The sequence below is a fragment of the Oncorhynchus nerka genome, linkage group LG12 (genome assembly GCF_034236695.1).
Source record: "Oncorhynchus nerka isolate Pitt River linkage group LG12, Oner_Uvic_2.0, whole genome shotgun sequence".
Lineage (NCBI taxonomy): Eukaryota > Metazoa > Chordata > Actinopteri > Salmoniformes > Salmonidae > Oncorhynchus > Oncorhynchus nerka.
In genome coordinates, this window is record NC_088407.1 from 9,634,954 (window position 1) to 9,656,734 (window position 21,781).

A 21,781-nucleotide genomic window follows, 5' to 3' on the forward strand; every position below is an offset into this window, starting at 1 on the left:
TACAAAATAAAATAAATGTAAACTAAATAAAGCATTAAAATAAAAAAAATCACAGGATATGACATCATACACCCTGCTTGGATCTGATTGGCTGCTTCAATCACCTATCTTACTCCTCGTTAGAAACTCCTCATCCTAGTGGGAGGAAGAGGGACAAAGCTCCTGTTTCTACAGGGGGTGAGGTTGGAGTAGAGACAACATCCTAGTGGGAGGAGAGAGGAGGCAGGGGGTGAGGAGGAGGGGTGACTCAGGGTTGAGGTTATTTCTTCTGGGGGGTGGTGAGTTTCTGCATGCCACGTATCTTATCCAGCAGACCAGACACAAAGTCCTACAGGGAGAGAAGAGGGACAAAACACACCGTTAGAAACAACCACCTACAGGGACAAAACACACCGTTAGAAACAACCACCTACAGGGACAAAACACACCATTAGAAACAACATCCTAGTGGGAGAGAAGAGGGACAAAACACACCATTAGAAACAACATCCTAGTGGGAGAGAAGAGGGACAAAACACACCATTAGAAACAACATCCTAGTGGGAGAGAAGAGGGACAAAACACACCATTAGAAACAACATCCTAGTGGGGGGAGAGAAGAGGGACAAAACACACCATTAGAAACAACCACCTACAGGGAGAGAAGAGGGACAAAACACACCATTAGAAACAACATCCTAGTGGGAGAGAAGAGGGACAAAACACACCATTAGTACAAAATCAAAACATACAAAGAAATGCAATAAAATGAATAAAACATCTTATTTATAAATGTTACCTAAAGAATTCTGATTCTGCCGCGACAACAGACAAAATGGTGGACTCAAAGAGCGACAGAGGACCGTCCAGAAACAACAGCAAGCCCCTTATGTACAGTGCCTTGCGAAAATATTCGGCCCCCTTGAACTTTGCGACCTTTTGCCACATTTCAGGCTTCAAACATAAAGATATAAAACTGTATTTTTTTGTGAAGAATCAACAACAAGTGGGACACAATCATGAAGTGGAACGACATTTATTGGATATTTCAAACTTTTTTAATAAATCAAAAACTGAAAAATTGGGCGTGCAAAATTATTCAGCCCCTTTACTTTCAGTGCAGCAAACTCTCTATGTAAACTCTCTCTCTTTATGTTTGAAGCCTGAAATGTGGCAAAAGGTCGCAAAGTTCAAGGGGGCCGAATACTTTCGCAAGGCACTGTACCTCACATAGACCTAAAACAAGGCTGTTTAATGTCGGTCCTGGAGGGCCGAAACACAGATGGTTTTTCATCCTCTCCCTCTATTAAGGGACAGATTCAGACCTGGGACACCAGGTGAGCCCTGATAAATGAATTGGATAGGTGTTAGTTGTCACGCCCTGACCACGGAGAGCCCTTGGTATTGTAGGTCAGTGCGTGACTAGGGGGGGTGTGTTCTAGTTTTCATATTTCTATGTTGGTGTGCTTGGTATGGTTCCCAAACAAATAAAAACCACAATTCAACCATGAATACAATGTTTTTAAATGATTCAGGATAAGACGTAAACATGTATTTCCATTGCGGTCCTCTGGCGGTGGGACTGACGTACCTCAGTAGGTTTGTAACAGTCTACCAGCAGATCTTTAACTCTGGCTCCTCTGTCGTCATCGCTAGGCATGTCCAGCAGCTCATCCACATCTATCTCCAACTCTGGTATAGCCTCCTCCTGTCATTCAAGGAAAAAGAGGGAGGGAGGGATGAGGAACAACATCTACGATGCCGTCAGAAATGATTCAGAACCCTGGACTTTTCCCCCACAATTTGTTATGCCTTTAAAAAAAAAAAAATCTATTGTTTTTATTACTCATCAAATATACACACACAATACTCCATAATGACATCACAATACTCCATAATGACATCACAATACTCCATAATGACATCACGATACTCCATAATGACATCACGATACTCCATAATGACATCACGATACTCCATAATGACATCACAATACTCCATAATGACATCACGATACTCCATAATGACATCACGATACTCCATAATGACATCACGATACTCCATAATGACATCACTCCATAATGACATCACAATACTCCATAATGACATCACGATACTCCATAATGACATCACGATACTCCATAATGACATCACGATACTCCATAATGACATCACGATACTCCATAATGACATCACGATACTCCATAATGACATCACAATACTCCATAATGACATCACGATACTCCATAATGACATCACGATACTCCATAATGACATCACAATACTCCATAATGACATCACATTACTCCATAATGACATCACGATACTCCATAATGACATCACAATACTCCATAATGACATCACAATACTCCATAATGACATCACGATACTCCATAATGACATCACAATACTCCATAATGGCATTACAATACTCCCCAATGACATCACAATACCCAATCACGACATCACAATACCCCATAATGACAAAGTAAAAATTTTTTTTTTAAATGTTTCACACAAAAACCTGAAAAGATCACATTTCCATAAGTATTCAGACCCTTCACTCAGCACTTTGTTGAAGCACCTTTGACAGGGATTACAGCCTAGAGTCTTCTTGGTATGAAGCTACAAGCTTGGTACACCTGTATTTGGGGAGTTTCTCCCATTCCTCTCAGCAGATCCTCTCAAGCTCTGTCAGGTTGGATGGGGAGCGTCGCTGCACAGCTATTTTCAGTTCTCTCCAGAGATGTTCGATCGGGTTCAAGTCCGGGCTCTGACTGGGCCACTCAAGGACATTTAGAGACTTGTCCCAAAGCCACTCCTGCGTTGTCTTGTCTGTGTGCTTAGGGTCGTTGTCCTGTTGGAAGGTGAACCTTCGCCCCAGTCTGATGTACTCAGCGCTCTGGAGCAGGTTTCCACCAAGGATCCAGGCTGTATCACAACCGGCCGTGATTGGGAGCCCCATAGGGCGGCGCAGCATGTTCCCAGCGTCGTCCGGGTTCGGGTCACCCCGCCACGCATTCTCCTCGTGGAATGCAATATAATCAGCGTCCAAAAAGGCCGATTATCGATGGTTATGAAAACTTGAAATCCGCCCTAAATTAAAATCAGCCATGCCAATTAAATCGGTCGACATCTAGACGCAACCCAAATGTGTTCTAGAATACATGACTATTTCTCAACCCATATGTGTTCTAGAATACAGGACTATTTCTCAACCCAAATGTGTTCTAGAATACATGACTATTTCTCAACCCATATGTGTCTCAACCCATATGTGTTCTAGAATACATTACTATTTCTCAACCCATATGTGTTCTAGAATACATGACTATTTCTCAACCCAAATGTGTTCTAGAATACATGACTATTTCTCAACCCATATGTGTCTCAACCCATATGTGTTCTAGAATACATTACTATTTCTCAACCCATATGTGTTCTAGAATACATGACTATTTCTCAACCCATATGTGTTCTAGAATACGTGACTATTTCTCAACCCATATGTGTTCTAGAATACATGACTATTTCTCAACCCATATGTGTTCTAGAATACGTGACTATTTCTCAACCCATATGTGTTCTAGAATACATGACTATTTCTCAACCCATATGTGTTCTAGAATACAATACTATTTCACAACCCATATGTGTTCTAGAATACAATACTATTTCACAACCCATATGTGTTCTAGAATACAATACTATTTCACAACCCATATGTGTTCTAGAATACGTGACTATTTTCTACGCTTAATTGGTCTCCTCTCTCTGACCTCTTTTCTATTTTTATCCCTCCATCTCAGATTTCTAATGACTATTATGTCTCCCTCTGTTTGATTCTCTCTCCTCTGACTTTCTCCCTCTTTTCCCCACATCTCTTTTTGTCTCTCCCATCTCCCTCTTTTCCCCACATCTCTTTTTGTCTCTCCCATCTCCCTCTCTTTTCCCCACATCTCTTTATGTCTCTCCCATCTCCCTCTCTTTTCCCCACACCTCTTTTTGTCTCTCCCATCTCCCTCTCTTTTCCCCACATCTCTTTTTGTCTCTCCCATCTCCCTCTCTTTCCCCTCTTCCTCATCTCTCTTTCTCTCTCCTCCATCCTCTCTCTCTCCATCTCTCTATCCCCCCCATTATCTCTCTCCCTCTCCTCTCCCCCCAATCTCTCTCCCTCTCCTCCCCTCAGGATATAAATACGTTTCCATGGCTTTTTCCTCCAACAACCAATCACAGGAGCAGATCCTTTCTTCCATGATGTTCTCTCTCTCAATTCAATAAGGGCTTTATTGGCTTGGGAAACATGTGTTTACATTGATAAAGCAAGTGAATTAAATTAACAAAACTGAAATAAACAATACAAATGAACAGTAAACTCACAAATTACACTCAAAAGTTCCAAAATAATTCTCGTTTTCGAGTGTTTTCTCTTTCTATCTATAATCTGTCATGTCTCTCACTCCTTTTCTCTCTCTCCCCCCTCGGTTCTCTCTCTCCCCCTCATCCTCCCCCTCGGTTCTCTCTCCCCCTCATCCTCCCCCTCGCTTCTCTCTCTCTCCCCCTCATCCTCCCCCTCGGTTCCCTCTCTCCCCCTCATCCTCCCCCTCGCTTCTCTCTCTCTCCCCCTCATCCTCCCCCTCGGTTCCCTCTCTCTCCCCCTCATCCTCCCCCTCGGTTCCCTCTCCCCCCTGATCCTCCCCCTCGGTTCCCTCTCTCCCCCTGATCCTCCCCCTCGGTTTCCTCATCCTCCCCCTCGCTTCTCTCTCTCTCCCCCTCATCCTCCCCTGATCCTCCCCTCGGTTCCCTCTCTCCCCCTCATCCTCTCCCTCGCTTCTCTCTCTCCCCCCTCATCCTCCCCTCGCTTCTCTCTCTCTCACCCCTCATCCTCCCCTCGGTTCTCTCTCCCCCTCATCCTCCCCCTCAGTTCTCTCGCTCCCCTCGGTTCTCTCTCTCCCCCTGATCCTCCCCCTCGCTTCTCTCTCTCTCTCATCCTCCCCCTTGCTTCTCTCCCCCTCATCCTCCCCCTCAGTTCTCTCTCTCTCCCCCTCATCCTCCCCCTCGGTTCTCTCCCTCTCACCCCCCCCATCCTCCCCTCGGTTCTCTCTCTCCCCCTCATCCTCCCCCTCGGTTAGGGCTGCCCAAGCCAGCTGTCACTGCACCTGCCTACAGGCCACACACAGCACACAGGCGCATTGACACACACGCAGGCCAAGGCAAGCACATTGCTGACGCTCAAATACACAGAGATGTAGCCACACTTCTCTCTCTCTGTCCTTTATCCTAACACACACACACACACACACACACACACACACACACACACACACACACACACACACACACAGAGAAATTCAAACTGAGTAAATGCATTTAGCTAGGGTAAAGGAAGGAGGGGAACCGTGTGTGTTAGAGCTAAGTAGATATAAGGGATTTAATCAGAGCGGCAGAGCCTAACAGAGAGGCGACACACACACACACACACACACACACAGAGAAGCTGGGGTGAGAGTGAGGTAAGCCGACACAAAGAATGTTCCACACAACATGTGCTACCAGTCAGTCAGTAAGTCAGAAAAAGAGAGCTGGAGGAAGGGGGGGGGGGGTTACCAAGAGAGCTGGGGGAGGGTGGCACCAAGAGAGAAAGAGGCACAGGACAGAGCGACAGAGGCAGCGAGAGCACAAGCGAGCGAGAGCACGAGAGAGGGAACGAGAGAGCACGAGAGAGGGAACGAGAGCGAGAGGGAACGAGAGCGAGAGGGAATGAGAGGGAACGAGAGAGCACGAGAGAGGGAACGAGAGCGAGAGGGAATGAGAGAGAACGAGAGAGAGAGAGCACGAGAGAGGGAACGAGAGAGAACGAGAGGGAACGAGAGAGAGAACGAGAGAGCACAAGAGAGAGAACTAGAGAGCACGAGAGAGAGCACGAGAGAGAGAACTAGAGAGGGAATGAGAGAGAGCACGAGAGAGGGACCGAGAGAGAGCGCACGAGAGAGGGACCGAGAGAGAGCGCACGAGAGAGGGAACGAGAGAGAGAGCACGAGAGAGGGAACGAGAGAGAGAGCACGAGAGAGGGAACGAGAGAGAGACCACGAGAGAGGGAACGAGAGAGAGGGAGCGAGAGAGAGAGAGAGAGCGAGAGAGAGGGAACTAGAGAGAGCACGAGAGAGGGAACTAGAGAGAGCACGAGAGAGGGAACTAGAGAGAGCACGAGAGAGGGAACTAGAGAGAGCACGAGAGAGGGAACTAGAGAGAGCACGAGAGAGGGAACTAGAGAGAGCACGAGAGAGGGAACTAGAGAGAGCACGAGAGAGGGAACGAGAGAGAGAGCACGAGAGGGAACGAGAGAGAGAGCACGAGAGAGGGAACGAGAGAGAGCACGAGAGAGGGAACGAGAGAGAGCACGAGAGAGGGAACGAGAGAGAGAGAGAGCACAAGACAGAGAGAGCACGAGAGAGAGCACAAGACAGAGAGAGCACGAGAAAGTGAGAGAGAGCGAGAGAACGAGAGCAAACAAGGGAAGGAGAGGGTCAAAGAGAGAATCATTGTAGAGAACTTTCTCTACCGGCGTCTACAGTAGAGTGTATTTCTAACAATCACATGTCTATGTCTACAGGACAGAGTGTTGTTATCTTGGTCAGTGTGTGTCTACAGGACAGAGTGTTGTTATCTTGGTCAGTGTGTATCTACAGGACAGAGTGTTATCTTGGTCAGTGTGTATCTACAGGACAGAGTGTTGTTATCTTGGTCAGAGTGTTGTTATCTTAGTCAGTGTGTTGTTATCTTGGTCAGTGTGTATCTACAGGACAGAGTGTTGTTATCTTGGTCAGTGTGTATCTACAGGACAGAGTGTTATCTTGGTCAGTGTGTATCTACAGGACAGAGTGTTGTTATCTTGGTCAGTGTGTTGTTATCTTGGTCAGTGTGTATCTACAGGACAGAGTGTTATCTTGGTCAGAGTGTATCTACAGGACAGAGTGTTATCTTGGTCAGAGTGTATCTACAGGACAGAGTGTTGTTATCTTGGTCAGTGTGTGTCTACAGGACAGAGTGTTGTTATCTTGGTCAGAGTGTTGTTATCTTGGTCAGAGTGTATCTACAGGACAGAGTGTTGTTATCTTGGTCAGTGTGTTGTTATCTTGGTCAGTGTGTGTCTACAGGTCAGAGTGTTGTTATCTTGGTCAGTGTGTATCTACAGGACAGAGTGTTATCTTGGTCAGAGTGTATCTACAGGACAGAGTGTTGCTATCTTGGTCAGTGTGTATCTACAGGACAGAGTGTTGTTATCTTGGTCAGTGTGTGTCTACAGGACAGAGTGTTGTTATCTTGGTCAGTGTGTATCTACAGGACAGAGTGTTATCTTGGTCAGAGTGTATCTACAGGACAGAGTGTTGTTATCTTGGTCAGTGTGTATCTACAGGAAAGAGTGTTGTTATCTTGGTCAGTGTGTATCTACAGGAAAGAGTGTTGTTATCTTGGTCAGAGTGTATCTACAGGACAGAGTGTTGTTATCTTGGTCAGTGTGTATCTACAGGACAGAGTGTTGTTATCTTGGTCAGTGTGTGTCTACAGGACAGAGTGTTGTTATCTTGGTCAGAGTGTTGTTATCTTGGTCAGTGTGTTGTTATCTTGGTCAGTGTGTTGTTATCTTGGTCAGTGTGTATCTACAGGACAGAGTGTTGTTATCTTGGTCAGAGTGTTGTTATCTTGGTCAGAGTGTATCTACAGGACAGAGTGTTGTTATCTTGGTCAGTGTGTTGTTATCTTGGTCAGTGTGTGTCTACAGGACAGAGTGTTGTTATCTTGGTCAGTGTGTGTCTACAGGACAGAGTGTTATCTTGGTCAGTGTGTTGTTATCTTGGTCAGTGTGTATCTACAGGACATAGTGTTGTTATCTTGGTCAGAGTGTTGTTATCTTGGTCAGAGTGTTGTTATCTTGGTCAGTGTGTTGTTATCTTAGTCAGAGTGTATCTACAGGTCAGAGTGTTGTTATCTTGGTCAGTGTGTTGTTATCTTGGTCAGTGTGTTGTTATCTTGGTCAGTGTGTTGTTATCTTGGTCAGTGTGTATCTACAGGACAGAGTGTTGTTATCTTGGTCAGAGTGTTGTTATCTTGGTCAGAGTGTATCTACAGGACAGAGTGTTGTTATCTTGGTCAGTGTGTTGTTATCTTGGTCAGTGTGTTGTTATCTTGGTCAGTGTGTGTCTACAGGACAGAGTGTTGTTATCTTGGTCAGTGTGTGTCTACAGGACAGAGTGTTATCTTGGTCAGTGTGTTTTTATCTTGGTCAGTGTGTATCTACAGGACATAGTGTTGTTATCTTGGTCAGAGTGTTGTTATCTTGGTCAGAGTGTTGTTATCTTGGTCAGTGTGTTGTTATCTTGGTCAGTGTGTATCTACAGGACAGAGTGTTGTTATCTTGGTCAGTGTGTTGTTATCTTGGTCAGTGTGTTGTTATCTTGGTCAGTGTGTTGTTATCTTGGTCAGTGTGTATCTACAGGACAGAGTGTTATCTTGGTCAGAGTGTATCTACAGGACAGAGTGTTGTTATCTTGGTCAGAGTGTATCTACAGGACAGAGTGTTGTTATCTTGGTCAGTGTGTATCTACAAGACAGAGTGTTGTTATCTTGGTCAGTGTGTGTCTACAGGACAGAGTGTTGTTATCTTGGTCAGAGTGTTGTTATCTTGGTCAGTGTGTATCTACAGGACAGAGTGTTATCTTGGTCAGTGTGTATCTACAGGACAGAGTGTTGTTATCTTGGTCAGTGTGTTGTTATCTTGGTCAGTGTGTATCTACAGGACAGAGTGTTATCTTGGTCAGAGTGTATCTTGTTATCTTGGTCAGTGTGTTGTTATCAGGACAGAGTGTTGTTATCTTGGTCATCTACAGGACAGTGTTGTTATCTTGGTCAGTGTGTTGTTATCTTGGACAGAGTGTTGTTATCTTGGTCAGTGTGTATCTACAGGACAGAGTGTTATCTTGGTCAGTGTGTATCTACAGGACAGAGTGTTGTTATCTTGGTCAGAGTGTTGTTATCTTGGTCAGAGTGCATCTACAGGACAGAGTGTTATCTTGGTCAGTGTGTATCTACAGGACAGAGTGTTGTTATCTTGGTCAGAGTGTTGTTATCTTGGTCAGTGTGTTGTTATCTTGGTCAGTGTGTTGTTATCTTGGTCAGTGTGTTGTTATCTTGGTCAGTGTGTTGTTATCTTGGTCAGAGTGTTGTTATCTTGGTCAGAGTGTTGTTATCTTGGTCAGAGTGTTGTTATCTTGGTCAGTGTTGTTATCTTGGTCAGTGTTGTTATCTTGGTCAGAGTGTTGTTATCTTGGTCAGAGTGTATCTACAGGACAGAGTGTTGTTATCTTGGTCAGAGTGTTGTTATCTTGGTCAGTGTGTTGTTATCTTGGTCAGTGTGTTGTTATCTTGGTCAGTGTGTTGTTATCTTGGTCAGTGTGTGTGTTGTGTAGATGTGAGTCAAGAGGCAGTGCATAGCAGCGTTTTATGTGTGTAAGATGTTTTGTGACATTCAGTACTTCTGACAAACGTTGTCTATCGACAGAGGATCAAGTCTGTCTATCAACGCCACAGATGTCCCATTATAGACCGAGAGCACTATGCCCGCTCCACTTCACTCACGGCTGGCACTAGTCTGTCCCGAGGAACCACTGGGAGTCTGGGAGTCTGGACTGTATCATGTTATCTCCTCTCTCATACTGACTCTAGTCTGGACTGTATCATGTACAACTAAAAATGCTCCAATCATTTTAGGATGCCATTACCTCAGGTGTTGCTTCATTATTCAGGATTGTGTAAAGATCCTCAGAACTCACTTCCCTGTTGGCTCATGACTAGACCCTCAGAACTCACCTTCCATTACCCCTGTTGGCTCATGACTAGACCCTCAGAACTCACGTTCCATTACCCCTGTTGACACATGACCAGACCCTCAGAATTCACCTTCCATTACCCCTGTTGACTCATGACTAGACCCTCAGAACTCACCTTCCATTACCCCTGTTGACTCATGACTAGACCCTCAGAATTCACCTTCCATTACCCCTGTTGAGTCATGACTAGACCCTCAGAACTCACCTTCCATTACCCCCGTTGAGTCATGATTAGACCCTCAGAACTCACCTTCCATTACCCCTGTTGACTCATGACTAGACCCTCAGAACTCACCTTCCATTACCCCTGTTGACTCATGACTAGACCCTCAGAACTCACCTTCCATTACCCCTGTTGACTCATGACTAGACCCTCAGAACTCACCTTCCATTACCCCTGTTGACTCATGACTAGACCCTCAGAACTCATCTTCCATTACCCCTGTTGACTCATGACTAGACCCTCAGAACTCACCTTCCATTACCCCCGTTGATTGTACTCATGTAAAGTATTTTTGCAAGAAATCAGTAGATTTATAATTGATCATATTTATGAAGAATTGACCCTATCATGGAGACTTGGAACCACTATGAAGAGATGTACTGGATTATAATTATTGATTTATTTATTATTTTGGCCAAATTTCATTTTCACAAATGTAATAATATTTTTTTTTAAACGTTATTACTTTACAAAAGGAAATTAAACAATATTTTAAGACAAATATAGATGTGTGAATCCCTAAAAGGTCTTTGTGTAATGTGTTAGCCCCGCCTCTAGCCCCGCCTCTAGCCCCGCCTCTAGCCCCGCCTCTAGACCCGCCCGTCCGTTCTTTAGGTAAACTCCGCTTTAAGTTACAGTTTTACTGTGAACACTGAGGCTGTAGCTGCTTTAAAAAGTTAGTTTTACTGTGAACACTGAGGCTGTAGCTGCTTTAAAAAGTTAGTTTTACTGTGAACACTGAGGCTATAGCTGCTTTAAAAAGTTAGTTTTACTGTGAACACTGAGGCTGTAGCTGCTTTAAAAAGTTAGTTTTACTGTGAACACTGAGGCTATAGCTGCTTTAAAAAGTTAGTTTTACTGTGAACACTGAGGCTGTAGCTGCTTTAAAAAGTTAGTTTTACTGTGAACACTGAGGCTGTAGCTGCTTTAAAAAGTTAGTTTTACTGTGAACACTGAGGCTGTAGCTGCTTACAGTTTTACTGTGAACACTGAGGCTGTAGCTGCTTTAAAAAGTTAGTTTTACTGTGAACACTGAGGCTATAGCTGCTTTAAAAAGTTAGTTTTACTGTGAACACTGAGGCTGTAGCTGCTTTAAAAAGTTAGTTTTACTGTGAACACTGAGGCTGTAGCTGCTTACAGTTTTACTGTGAACACTGAGGCTGTAGCTGCTTTAAAAAGTTAGTTTTACTGTGAACACTGAGGCTGTAGCTGCTTTAAAAAGTTAGTTTTACTGTGAACACTGAGGCTGTAGCTGCTTACAGTTTTACTGTGAACACTGAGGCTGTAGCTGCTTTAAAAAGTTAGTTTTACTGTGAACACTGAGGCTGTAGCTGCTTTAAAAAGTTAGTTTTACTGTGAACACTGAGGCTATAGCTGCTTTAAAAAGTTAGTTTTACTGTGAACACTGAGGCTGTAGCTGCTTTAAAAAGTTAGTTTTACTGTGAACACTGAGGCTGTAGCTGCTTTAAAAAGTTAGTTTTACTGTGAACACTGAGGCTGTAGCTGCTTTAAAAAGTTAGTTTTACTGTGAACACTGAGGCTGTAGCGGCTTTAAAAAGTTAGTTTTACTGTGAACACTGAGGCTGTAGCTGCTTTAAAAAGTTAGTTTTACTGTGAACACTGAGGCTGTACCCGCTTTAAGTTACAGTTTTACTGTGAACACTGAGGCTGTAGCTGCTTTAACTTACAGTTTTACTGTGAAAACTGAGGCTCTAACTGAGGCTGTAGCTGCTTGTAAGTTACAGTTTTACTGTGAACACTGAGGCTGTAGCTGCTTACAGTTTTAACAGTGGTCAAGTAGGCTGCTGTGGCTATTTGATCATAATGTAGGGCTTGACATTAACCTGTTCATCCACTTGTCCTTCAGACAAGGAGGTGACTGGACATGGTGTTGTGTTGTTTGATGCAAGACACTTTACAAAATAAAATGCATTATTATTCCCACACCATTATTTCAGAGAATCAGACACATTATACTCCCCTCTGCCTATTGGCTACTTAGCTTATTCACGCTTGTCTAATACAACACTGCCCCTTTAAGACAAAAAAAAACATCTTTACCTGACTGGGTTTTCAAAGATGTCTAGAAATGTATACATTTTGTGCTCTTGTAGGAAGCAACCCCTCCCCTATTGCTGACTACAGATTATCTATAACTGGGCTAATAACTCACTAACTAGCAAAGGATATGAACAAAATGTGCACACATGGCTACTGTACATGCAGGTCTTACTATGATCTCAAAAAAAGCGCATCTACTCACGACCGCTCATGCTGTAAACACAGTCCAGTTCATCTACTCACGACCACTCATGCTGTTAACACAGTCCAGTTCATCTACTCACGACCGCTCATGCTGTGAACACAGTCCAGTGCATCTACTCACGACCGCTCATGCTGTTAACACAGTCCAGTGCATCTACTCACGACCGCTCATGCTGTATACACAGTCCAGTTCATCTACTCACGACCACTCATGTTTAAACAGTCCAGTTCATCTACTCACGACCGCTCATGGTGTAAACACAGTCCAGTTCATCTACTCACGACCGCTCATGCTGTGAACACAGTCCAGTTCATCTACTCACGACCACTCATGCTGTAAACACAGTCCAGTGCATCTACTCACGACTCCTCATGTTGTTAACACAGTCCAGTTCATCTACTCATGACCGCTCATGCTGTATACACAGTCCAGTTCATCTACTCACGACCGCTCATGCTGTATACACAGTCCAGTTCATCTACTCACGACCGCTCATGCTGTATACACAGTCCAGTGCATCTACTCACGACCGCTCATGCTGTATACACAGTCCAGTTCATCTACTCACGACCGCTCATGCTGTATACACAGTCCAGTGCATCTACTCACGACCGCTCATGCTGTAAACACAGTCCAGTTCATCTACTCACGACCACTCATGCTGTTAACACAGTCCAGTTCATCTACTCACGACCGCTCATGCTGTGAACACAGTCCAGTGCATCTACTCACGACCGCTCATGCTGTTAACACAGTCCAGTGCATCTACTCACGACCGCTCATGCTGTATACACAGTCCAGTTCGACCACTCATGTTTAAACAGTCCAGTTCATCTACTCGACCGCTCATGGTGTAAACACAGTCCAGTTCATCTACTCACGCGCTCATGCTGTGAACACAGTCCAGTTCATCTACTCACGACCACTCATGCTGTAAACACAGTCCAGTGCATCTACTCACGACTCCTCATGTTGTTAACACAGTCCAGTTCATCTACTCATGACCGCTCATGCTGTATACACAGTCCAGTTCATCTACTCACGACCGCTCATGCTGTATACACAGTCCAGTTCATCTACTCTCATGCTGTATACACAGTCCAGTGCATCTACTCACGACCGCTCATGCTGTATACACAGTCCAGTTCATCTACTCACGACCGCTCATGCTGTATACACAGTCCAGTGCATCTACTCACGACCGCTCATGCTGTAAACACAGTCCAGTTCATCTACTCACGACCACTCATGCTGTTAACACAGTCCAGTTCATCTACTCACGACCGCTCATGCTGTATACACAGTCCAGTTCATCTACTCGACCGCTCATGCTACACAGTCCAGTTCATCTACTCACGACCGCTCATGCTGTATACACAGTCCAGTGCATCTACTCACGACCACTCATGTTTAAACAGTCCAGTTCATCTACCGCTCACAGTCCAGTTCATCTACTCACGACCGCTCATGCTGTGAACACAGTCCAGTTCATCTACTCACGACCACTCATGCTGTAAACACAGTCCAGTGCATCTACTCACGACTCCTCATGTTGTTAACACAGTCCAGTTCATCTACTCATGACCGCTCATGCTGTATACACAGTCCAGTTCATCTACTCACGACCGCTCATGCTGTATACACAGTCCAGTTCATCTACTCACGACCGCTCATGCTGTATACACAGTCCAGTGCATCTACTCACGACCGCTCTCATACACAGTGTTCATCTACTCACAGCTCATGCTGTATACACAGTTCATCTACTCACGACCGCTCATGCTGTAAACACAGTCCAGTTCATCTACTCACGACCACTCATGCTGTTAACACAGTCCAGTTCATCTACTCACGACCGCTCATGCTGTATACACAGTCCAGTTCATCTACTCACGACCGCTCATGCTGTATACACAGTCCAGTTCATCTACTCACGACCGCTCATGCTGTATACACAGTCCAGTGCATCTAATCACGACCGCTCATGCTGTATACACAGTCCAGTTCATCTACTCACGACCGCTCATGCTGTATACACAGTCCAGTGCATCTACTCACGACCGCTCATGCTGTAAACACAGTCCAGTTCATCTACTCACGACCACTCATGCTGTTAACACAGTCCAGTTCATCTACTCACGACCGCTCATGCTGTGAACACAGTCCAGTGCATCTACTCACGACCGCTCATGCTGCTAACACAGTCCAGTGCATCTACTCACGACCGCTCATGCTGTATACACAGTCCAGTTCATCTACTCACGACCACTCATGTTTAAACAGTCCAGTTCATCTACTCACGACCGCTCATGGTGTAAACACAGTCCAGTTCATCTACTCACGACCGCTCATGCTGTGAACACAGTCCAGTTCATCTACTCACGACCACTCATGCTGTAAACACAGTCCAGTGCATCTACTCACGACTCCTCATGTTGTTAACACAGTCCAGTTCATCTACTCATGACCGCTCATGCTGTATACACAGTCCAGTTCATCTACTCACGACCGCTCATGCTGTATACAGTCCAGTTCATCTACTCACGACCACTCATGCTGTATACACAGTCCAGTGCATCTACTCACGACCGCTCATGCTGTATACACAGTCCAGTTCATCTACTCACGACCGCTCATGCTGTATACACAGTCCAGTGCATCTACTCACGACCACTCATGCTGTAAACACAGTCCAGTTCATCTACTCACGACCACTCATGGTGTAAACACAGTCCAGTTCATCTACTCACGGCCGCTCATGGTGTAAACACAGTCCAGTTCATCTACTCACGACCGCTCATGCTGTAAACACAGTCCAGTTCAACACAAATGGCACAGATCCATATATGGCAAACGGTCTATTTGCATATAGGCCTACTGCAGCTCTGATTGGTTATGCCGCACCGGTCTGTGTAGGGGTCGTGCCTGTCAATGCAATAGAATCCTACTCCAATGCGTTCTGCCTACAGCAAAATGTCTTGCACAGTTCGTTTTGCTTTGATGCGATCACACTTGCCACAGTAAAAAGGGAAATGTTGATAATGTTCAACCTCTCTGAATTTCAATCTCGTGATTCTCTCCATCGGGGAGACCCCAGATCATGATAGACCAGTGACACACACACACCGCTTGAAATAACCCTACATAACCATGCTATGTGCACAACATAAGTTGATGCAACACCTATAATGAAAGTGTATTGGGATTTAGTAACTGTGTTGAAATTGAGGAATTGGGTTTTTTATGTCAAGTGATGGTGACAGTCTCTAGGTGTAGTGAAAGCTGCTACTAGCTGATACTAGGATTCTAATGGTTTCTGTGTTTATATACACACACGAGACCGAGATAGAGAAGTCAACCAGACAGGAAGTGTGTGTGTGTGTGTGTGTGTGTGTGTGTTAGCGTGTGTGTGTGAGTGTGTGTGTATATAAATATATATACACACACAGATAAATATTTCTGTATTTAATCCATATATATATATATAGACATACATACAGTGGGGCAAAAAAGTATTTAGTCAGCCACCAATTGTGAGAGTTCTCCCACTTAAAAATATGAGAGAGGGCTGTAATTTTCATCATAGGTCCACTTCAACTATGACAGACAAAATGAGAAAGAAAAATCCAGAAAATCACATTGTAGGATTTTTTATGAATTTATTTTCAAATTATGGTGGAAAATATAAATATATGACTCCAAAAGTCTGCGACGGTTGTGAAATATCAACACAAGGCTCACGTTTTATTCTGTTATATTTTATTATACTCTTAGCCTACTATAAAAAATTACTTGTGTGTTGCCTGTAATCAGGGTGCATCTTGTCTGTTGAAACCCAATAGAGTCCATGTCCGCTGAAAGCTAATTAGCATAAACCGTATAAAAAATATAAAAAAATCACCATCAGAATCAGTCTTTTTTTGGTGGCAGCGAGACAGTCGAAGTGGGATGCGGCGGTGAGAAGTTACTGGGCTGGAATTTGATACGGCCTGGATTCGAACCAGGATCTGTAGTGACACCTCTTGATCTATATAGATTGATACTTATCTTCTCTTTTCTTCATTGTGTATCTTATAAAAGGTTATAATCTAAGATCTAACTTTATAGACCCTCTTTCTTACAAGGCCTCTGGTCTGTGAGAGGCCTCTGGTCCAGGAGAGGCCTCTGGTCCAGGAGAGGCCTCTGGTCTGTGAGAGGCCTCTGGTCCAGGAGAGGCCTCTGGTCCAGGAGAGGCCTCTGGTCCAGGAGAGGCCTCTGGTCCAGGAGAGGCCTCTGGTCCAGGAGAGGCCTCTGGTCCAGGAGAGGCCTCTGGTCCAGGAGAGGCCTCTGGTCCAGGAGAGGCCTCTGGTCCAGGAGAGGCCGACTCATATTTGCACGAGTAGTTTGTTAACGCCTGTCAGCTATAGAGATGCATTCGGGTAATGAACTCATTATTATGGGGTCAATATTTTAACTTGATTACAAATTGTTTATTGTCAATAATTCTTGAATTTGTTACAATTAAGTAGATCAAATGAACTGATAAAACATTTATACATTTAGGGGAAAAAAAGTATAATTTTTGAATATGATAGAAAGATGGATTGCATTCTATTATACATCCAATCAATCAATGCGAATACCGTTTATTAATGTTAATCAATGTTTATTCATGTTAATTTGTGCATTAATAACAACACTCTGAAAATCGGTCTGAAATGTAATATTTCTCCTATTGTTCACGTCCATATAGTTGAGGACAACATGTTAAAGTTATTCCTTATCCCCTTAATGATATTTTTAATTTGCTCGCTCGCCTCACTTTTCTGGGGGGGGGGGGGGGATCCGTTAGACAGTAAATCAATTGTGTTTGGCCTAACCTTTATTTAACTAGGAAAGTCAGTTAAGAACAAATTCTTATTTATAATGACGGCCTACCCCGGGCAAAAACCCAGACGATGCTGGGCCAATTGTGCACCGCCCTATGGGACTCCCAATCACAGCCGGATGTGATACAGCCTGGATTCGAACCAGGGACTGTAGTGACACCTCTTGTACTGAGATGCAGTGCCTTAGACCGCTGTGATACAGCCTGGATTCGAACCAGGGTCTGTAGTGACACCTCTTATACTGAGATGCAGTGCTTCAGACCGCTGTGATACAGCCTGGATTCGAACCAGGGTCTGTAGTGACACCTCTTGTACTGAGATGCAGTGCTTTAGACCGCTGTGATACAGCCTGGATTCGAACCAGGGTCTGTAGTGCCTTAGACCGCTGTGATACAGCCTGGATTCGAACCAGGGTCTGTAGTGCCTTAGACCGCTGTGATACAGCCTGGATTCGAACCAGGGTCTGTAGTGCCTTAGACCTCTGCGCCACTCAGGTAAAGGAGGAACTGTATGAACTGGCTTCTAAAAATGAAATAAAACATTGACAGATTTCTTGACAGGCAACATTTTTTGTAACAGGGTTTGTGTTACACACACAGCCAGGGAAGATGAGAACAACATGAGGCTGGCACGGCTGGTAACGTGTCAGTGTTAGCTGGTCGGACCGAAACGCACCGAGAGAACAATGTGTCCTACAATCTACAGCCATACCTACTGTACAGTCATACCTACTGTCACAACACACACACCTAATTGGATTTGTAAACAACAGCTGAAATGCTAACTAACCGTGAAATGCTAACTAACCGTGAAATGCTAACTAACCGTGAAATGCTTACTTACAAGTGTTTCTCCAATAATGCTGAGTATATTTTTTGTGTGTGTGGGGGGGGGGAATAGTGACGCAAGGAATAAATACACAGTGAATAACAAATAACAATGACGAGTAAATATAACATGGCTGTATACAGGAAGTACCAGGTAATAACATGGATATATACAGGAAGTACCAGGTAATAACCTGGTTATATACAAGAAGTACCATGTAATAACATGGCTGTATACAGGAAGTACCAGGTAATAACATGGCTATATACAGGAAGTACCAGGTAATAACATGGCTATATACAGGAAGTATCGGGTAATAACATGGCTATATACAGGAAGTATCAGGTAATAACCTGGTTATATACAGGAAGTACCATGTAATAACATGGCTATATACAGGAAGTACCATGTAATAACATGGCTATATACAGGAAGTATCAGGTAATAACCTGGTTATATACAGGAAGTACCATGTAATAACATGGCTGTATACAGGAAGTACCATGTAATAACATGGCTGTATACAGGAAGTACCATGTAATAACATGGCTATATACAGGAAGTACCAGGTAATAATATGGCTATATACAGGAAGTACCAGGTAATAACATGGCTGTATACAGGAAGTACCAGGTAATAACATGGCTGTATACAGGAAGTACCAGCTAATAACATGGCTGTATACAGGAAGTACCAGGTAATAACGTGGCTATTTACAGGAAGTACCAGGTAATAACATGGCTATATACAGGAAGTACCAGGTAATAACATGGCTCTATACAGGGAGTACCAGTACTGAGTCGATGTGTAGGGGTACCAGGTACTTGAGGTATCTATGTACATACAGGTCCAGGGTCAAGTGACTAGACAACAGGATAAATGATAGACAGTAGCAGCAGATGATATGGTGAGTGTGTGTGTGTGTGTGTGTGTGTGTGTGTGTGTGTGTGTGTTGGGGTGTAAGTATGTGTGAGTGTGTGTTGGGGTGTGTTGGGGTGTTGGTGTAAGTATGTGTGAGTGTGCGGGTAGAGTCCAGTGTGTGTGTGTGTGTGTGTGTGTGTGTGTGTGTGTGTGTGTGTGTGTTGGTGTAAGTATGTGTGAGTGTGCGGGTAGAGTCCAGTGTGTGTGTGTGTGTGTGTGTAAGTATGTGTGAGTGTGCGGGTAGAGTCCAGTGTGTGTGTGTGTGTGTGTGTGTGTGTGTTGGTGTAAGTATGTGTGAGTGTGCGGGTAGAGTCCAGTGTGTGTGTGTGTGTGTGTGTTGGGGTGTAAGTATGTGTGAGTGTGCGGGTAGAGTCCAGTGTGTGTGTGTGTGTGTGTGTGTGTGTTGGGGTGTTAGTGTAATAAGTATGTGTGAGTGTGCGAGTAGAGTCCAGTGTGTGTGTGTGTGTTGGGGTGTGTGTTGGGGTGTGTGTGTGTGTGTGTTGGGGTGTGTGTGTGTCGCCTCTTCCTGTTTACACACTATAAGCCCCTCCCCCTGCCACTGCCACTCACACCGACACAAATGAGAGATCACTTCTTCCTCTCTGACAAGCGATTTCAACTCGCTATTTCCTTTTGAGGTTCGGTCCACCAGAAATTGGTCATATGGAAAGCAAAACACATTGAGACGTTGTTTTACTGTAATAGAGAAGTTACCCAAAGAAAACACCATTTTTAGGTCTCAACTACTCATACGGTACACAAAACAGACACTACTAAAAACAGGAGTATCAATGAACATTGATTCTGGAAAATAAATGCTCAGCTTCTCAAGCGGGATTGCAGTACCACCTACAATTCGCAGAATTTTACCCAAAGACCGTTATACTCGCTCTCTAGTCTTTTATGAATGTGCAATAAGCGTAAAAACACAATTATATAAAACTCAGCTAGATGAAGACAATCTGTGATTATTGCAACAACTAAAAAATAAAACAGGTTAAACTGTTTTGATAAAAATTATTTAGTTAGTGGGTCTTATTTGTATGTATTATGGATACCTGTTCGTTGTTGCCAAGGCAGCATCTACTCTTTCTGGGTCAAGCTAAATTAAAGGCAATTATACCATTTTAAAAAGATTACAGGGTTTAGCGAAGGATTTGTCCCATATACAATGCTTTTAGTTTTGTAAATATTTAGGACTAACTTATTCCTTGGCACCAATTCTGAAACTAACTGCAATTCGTTATTAACTTATTGGTGACAGGGGGCAGCATTTTCACGTCCGGATGAATAGCGTGCCCAAATTCAACTGCCTGCTACTCATCCCCAGAGGATAAGATATGCATATTATTAGTAGATTTTAATCAAAAACACTCTGAAGTTTCTAAAACTGTTTGAATCATGTCTGTGAGTATAACAGAATTTATTTAGCAGGCGAAACCGAGGACAAAATATTCTGATTTTTTCAAGGTCACTCTTTTCAATGGGTTTTCATTGGGAATCCAGATGGTCTGATGGACTTTCTTGCAGTTCCTATCACTTCCACTGGATGTCAACAGTCTTTAGAAATTGGTTGAGGTTTTTCCTTTGTGTAATGAAGAAGTACGGCCATCTTGAACGAGGGTCACTTGAAGTGTAGTTAGATAGAGGTGCATGAGCAGCCACAGTTTGTTTTCCTCCTGTATTGAACACAGATTATACAGTCTTCAATTTTATTTATTATTTACGTTAGAAAATACCTAAAGTTGTATTACAAAAGTAGTTTGAAATGTTTTAGCAAAGTTTACAGGTAACTTTTGAGATATTTTGTAGTCACATTACGCAAGTTGGAACCGGTGTTTTTCTGGATCAAACTCGCCAAATAAATGGACATTTTGGATATATATGGACGGAATTAATGGAACAAAAGGACCATTTGTGATGTTTATGGGACATATAGGAGTGCCAACAAAAGAAGCTCATCAAAGGTAAGGCATGAAATATATCTTTATTTCTGCGTTTTGTGTCGCGCCTGCAGGGTTGAAATATGCTTCTCTCTTTGTTTACGGAGGTGCTGTCCTCAGATAATAGCATCGTTTGCTTTCGCCGAAAATCCTTTTTGAAATCTGACATGTTGGCTGGATTCACAACAAGTGTAGCTTTAATTTGCTATCTTGTAATTTATTTGAATTTGGCGCTCTGCATTTTCCCTGGCTTTTGGACGCTAGCGTTCCACATATCCCAGAGAGGTTAAGTGTTGCAGTCATTTCAGTTACTCTAGTAGCTGACATGCAGAGTCATCCGCATACATCGACACACTGGCTTTACTCAAAGTCAGTGGCATATCGTTAGTAAAGATTGAAAAAAGTAAGGGGCCTAAACTGCTGCCCTGGGGAATTCCTGATTCTACCTAGATTATGTTTGAGAGGCTTCCATTAAAGAACACCCTCTGGGTTCTGTTAGATGAATAAGTCTTTATCCACATTATAGCAGGAGGTGTAAAGCCATAACACATACGTTTTTCCAGCAGCAAGCTATGATCGATAATGTCAAAAGCCGCACGGAAGTCTAACAAAACAGCCCCAATCATTTTATCAATTTCTCTCAGCCAATCATCAGTCATTTGTGTAAGTGCTGTGCTTGTTGAATATAAGATGAAAGTCTGCTGTCAATTTGTTTACTGTAAAATAGCATCGTATCTGGTCAAACACCATTTTGGTAACAGGCTGATTAGTTGGCTATTTGAGCCAGTAAAGGGGGCTTTACTATAATTAGTTAGCGGATAGTCTTTTGCTTCCCTATTGGCCTGCCAATATCGTCCGCTATTATC

General features: G+C 43.7%; 1 protein-coding gene across 1 annotated transcript in view; it reads right to left on the reverse strand.

The window, feature by feature from the left end:
- Positions 1-211: 211 nt before the first annotated feature.
- LOC135574157 (protein phosphatase 1 regulatory subunit 14B-like) overlaps positions 212-21,781 on the reverse strand; it is a 45,131-nt gene continuing 23,561 nt past the window's right edge. Inside the window, exons 2-3 of the mRNA XM_065025054.1 lie at positions 1,571-1,687; positions 212-328 (exon numbers count right to left, since the gene is read on the reverse strand). Coding sequence (XP_064881126.1) covers positions 260-328; positions 1,571-1,687 — 186 coding nt within the window. The 3' untranslated portion in view covers positions 212-259. The remainder of the gene's footprint in view (positions 329-1,570; positions 1,688-21,781) is intronic.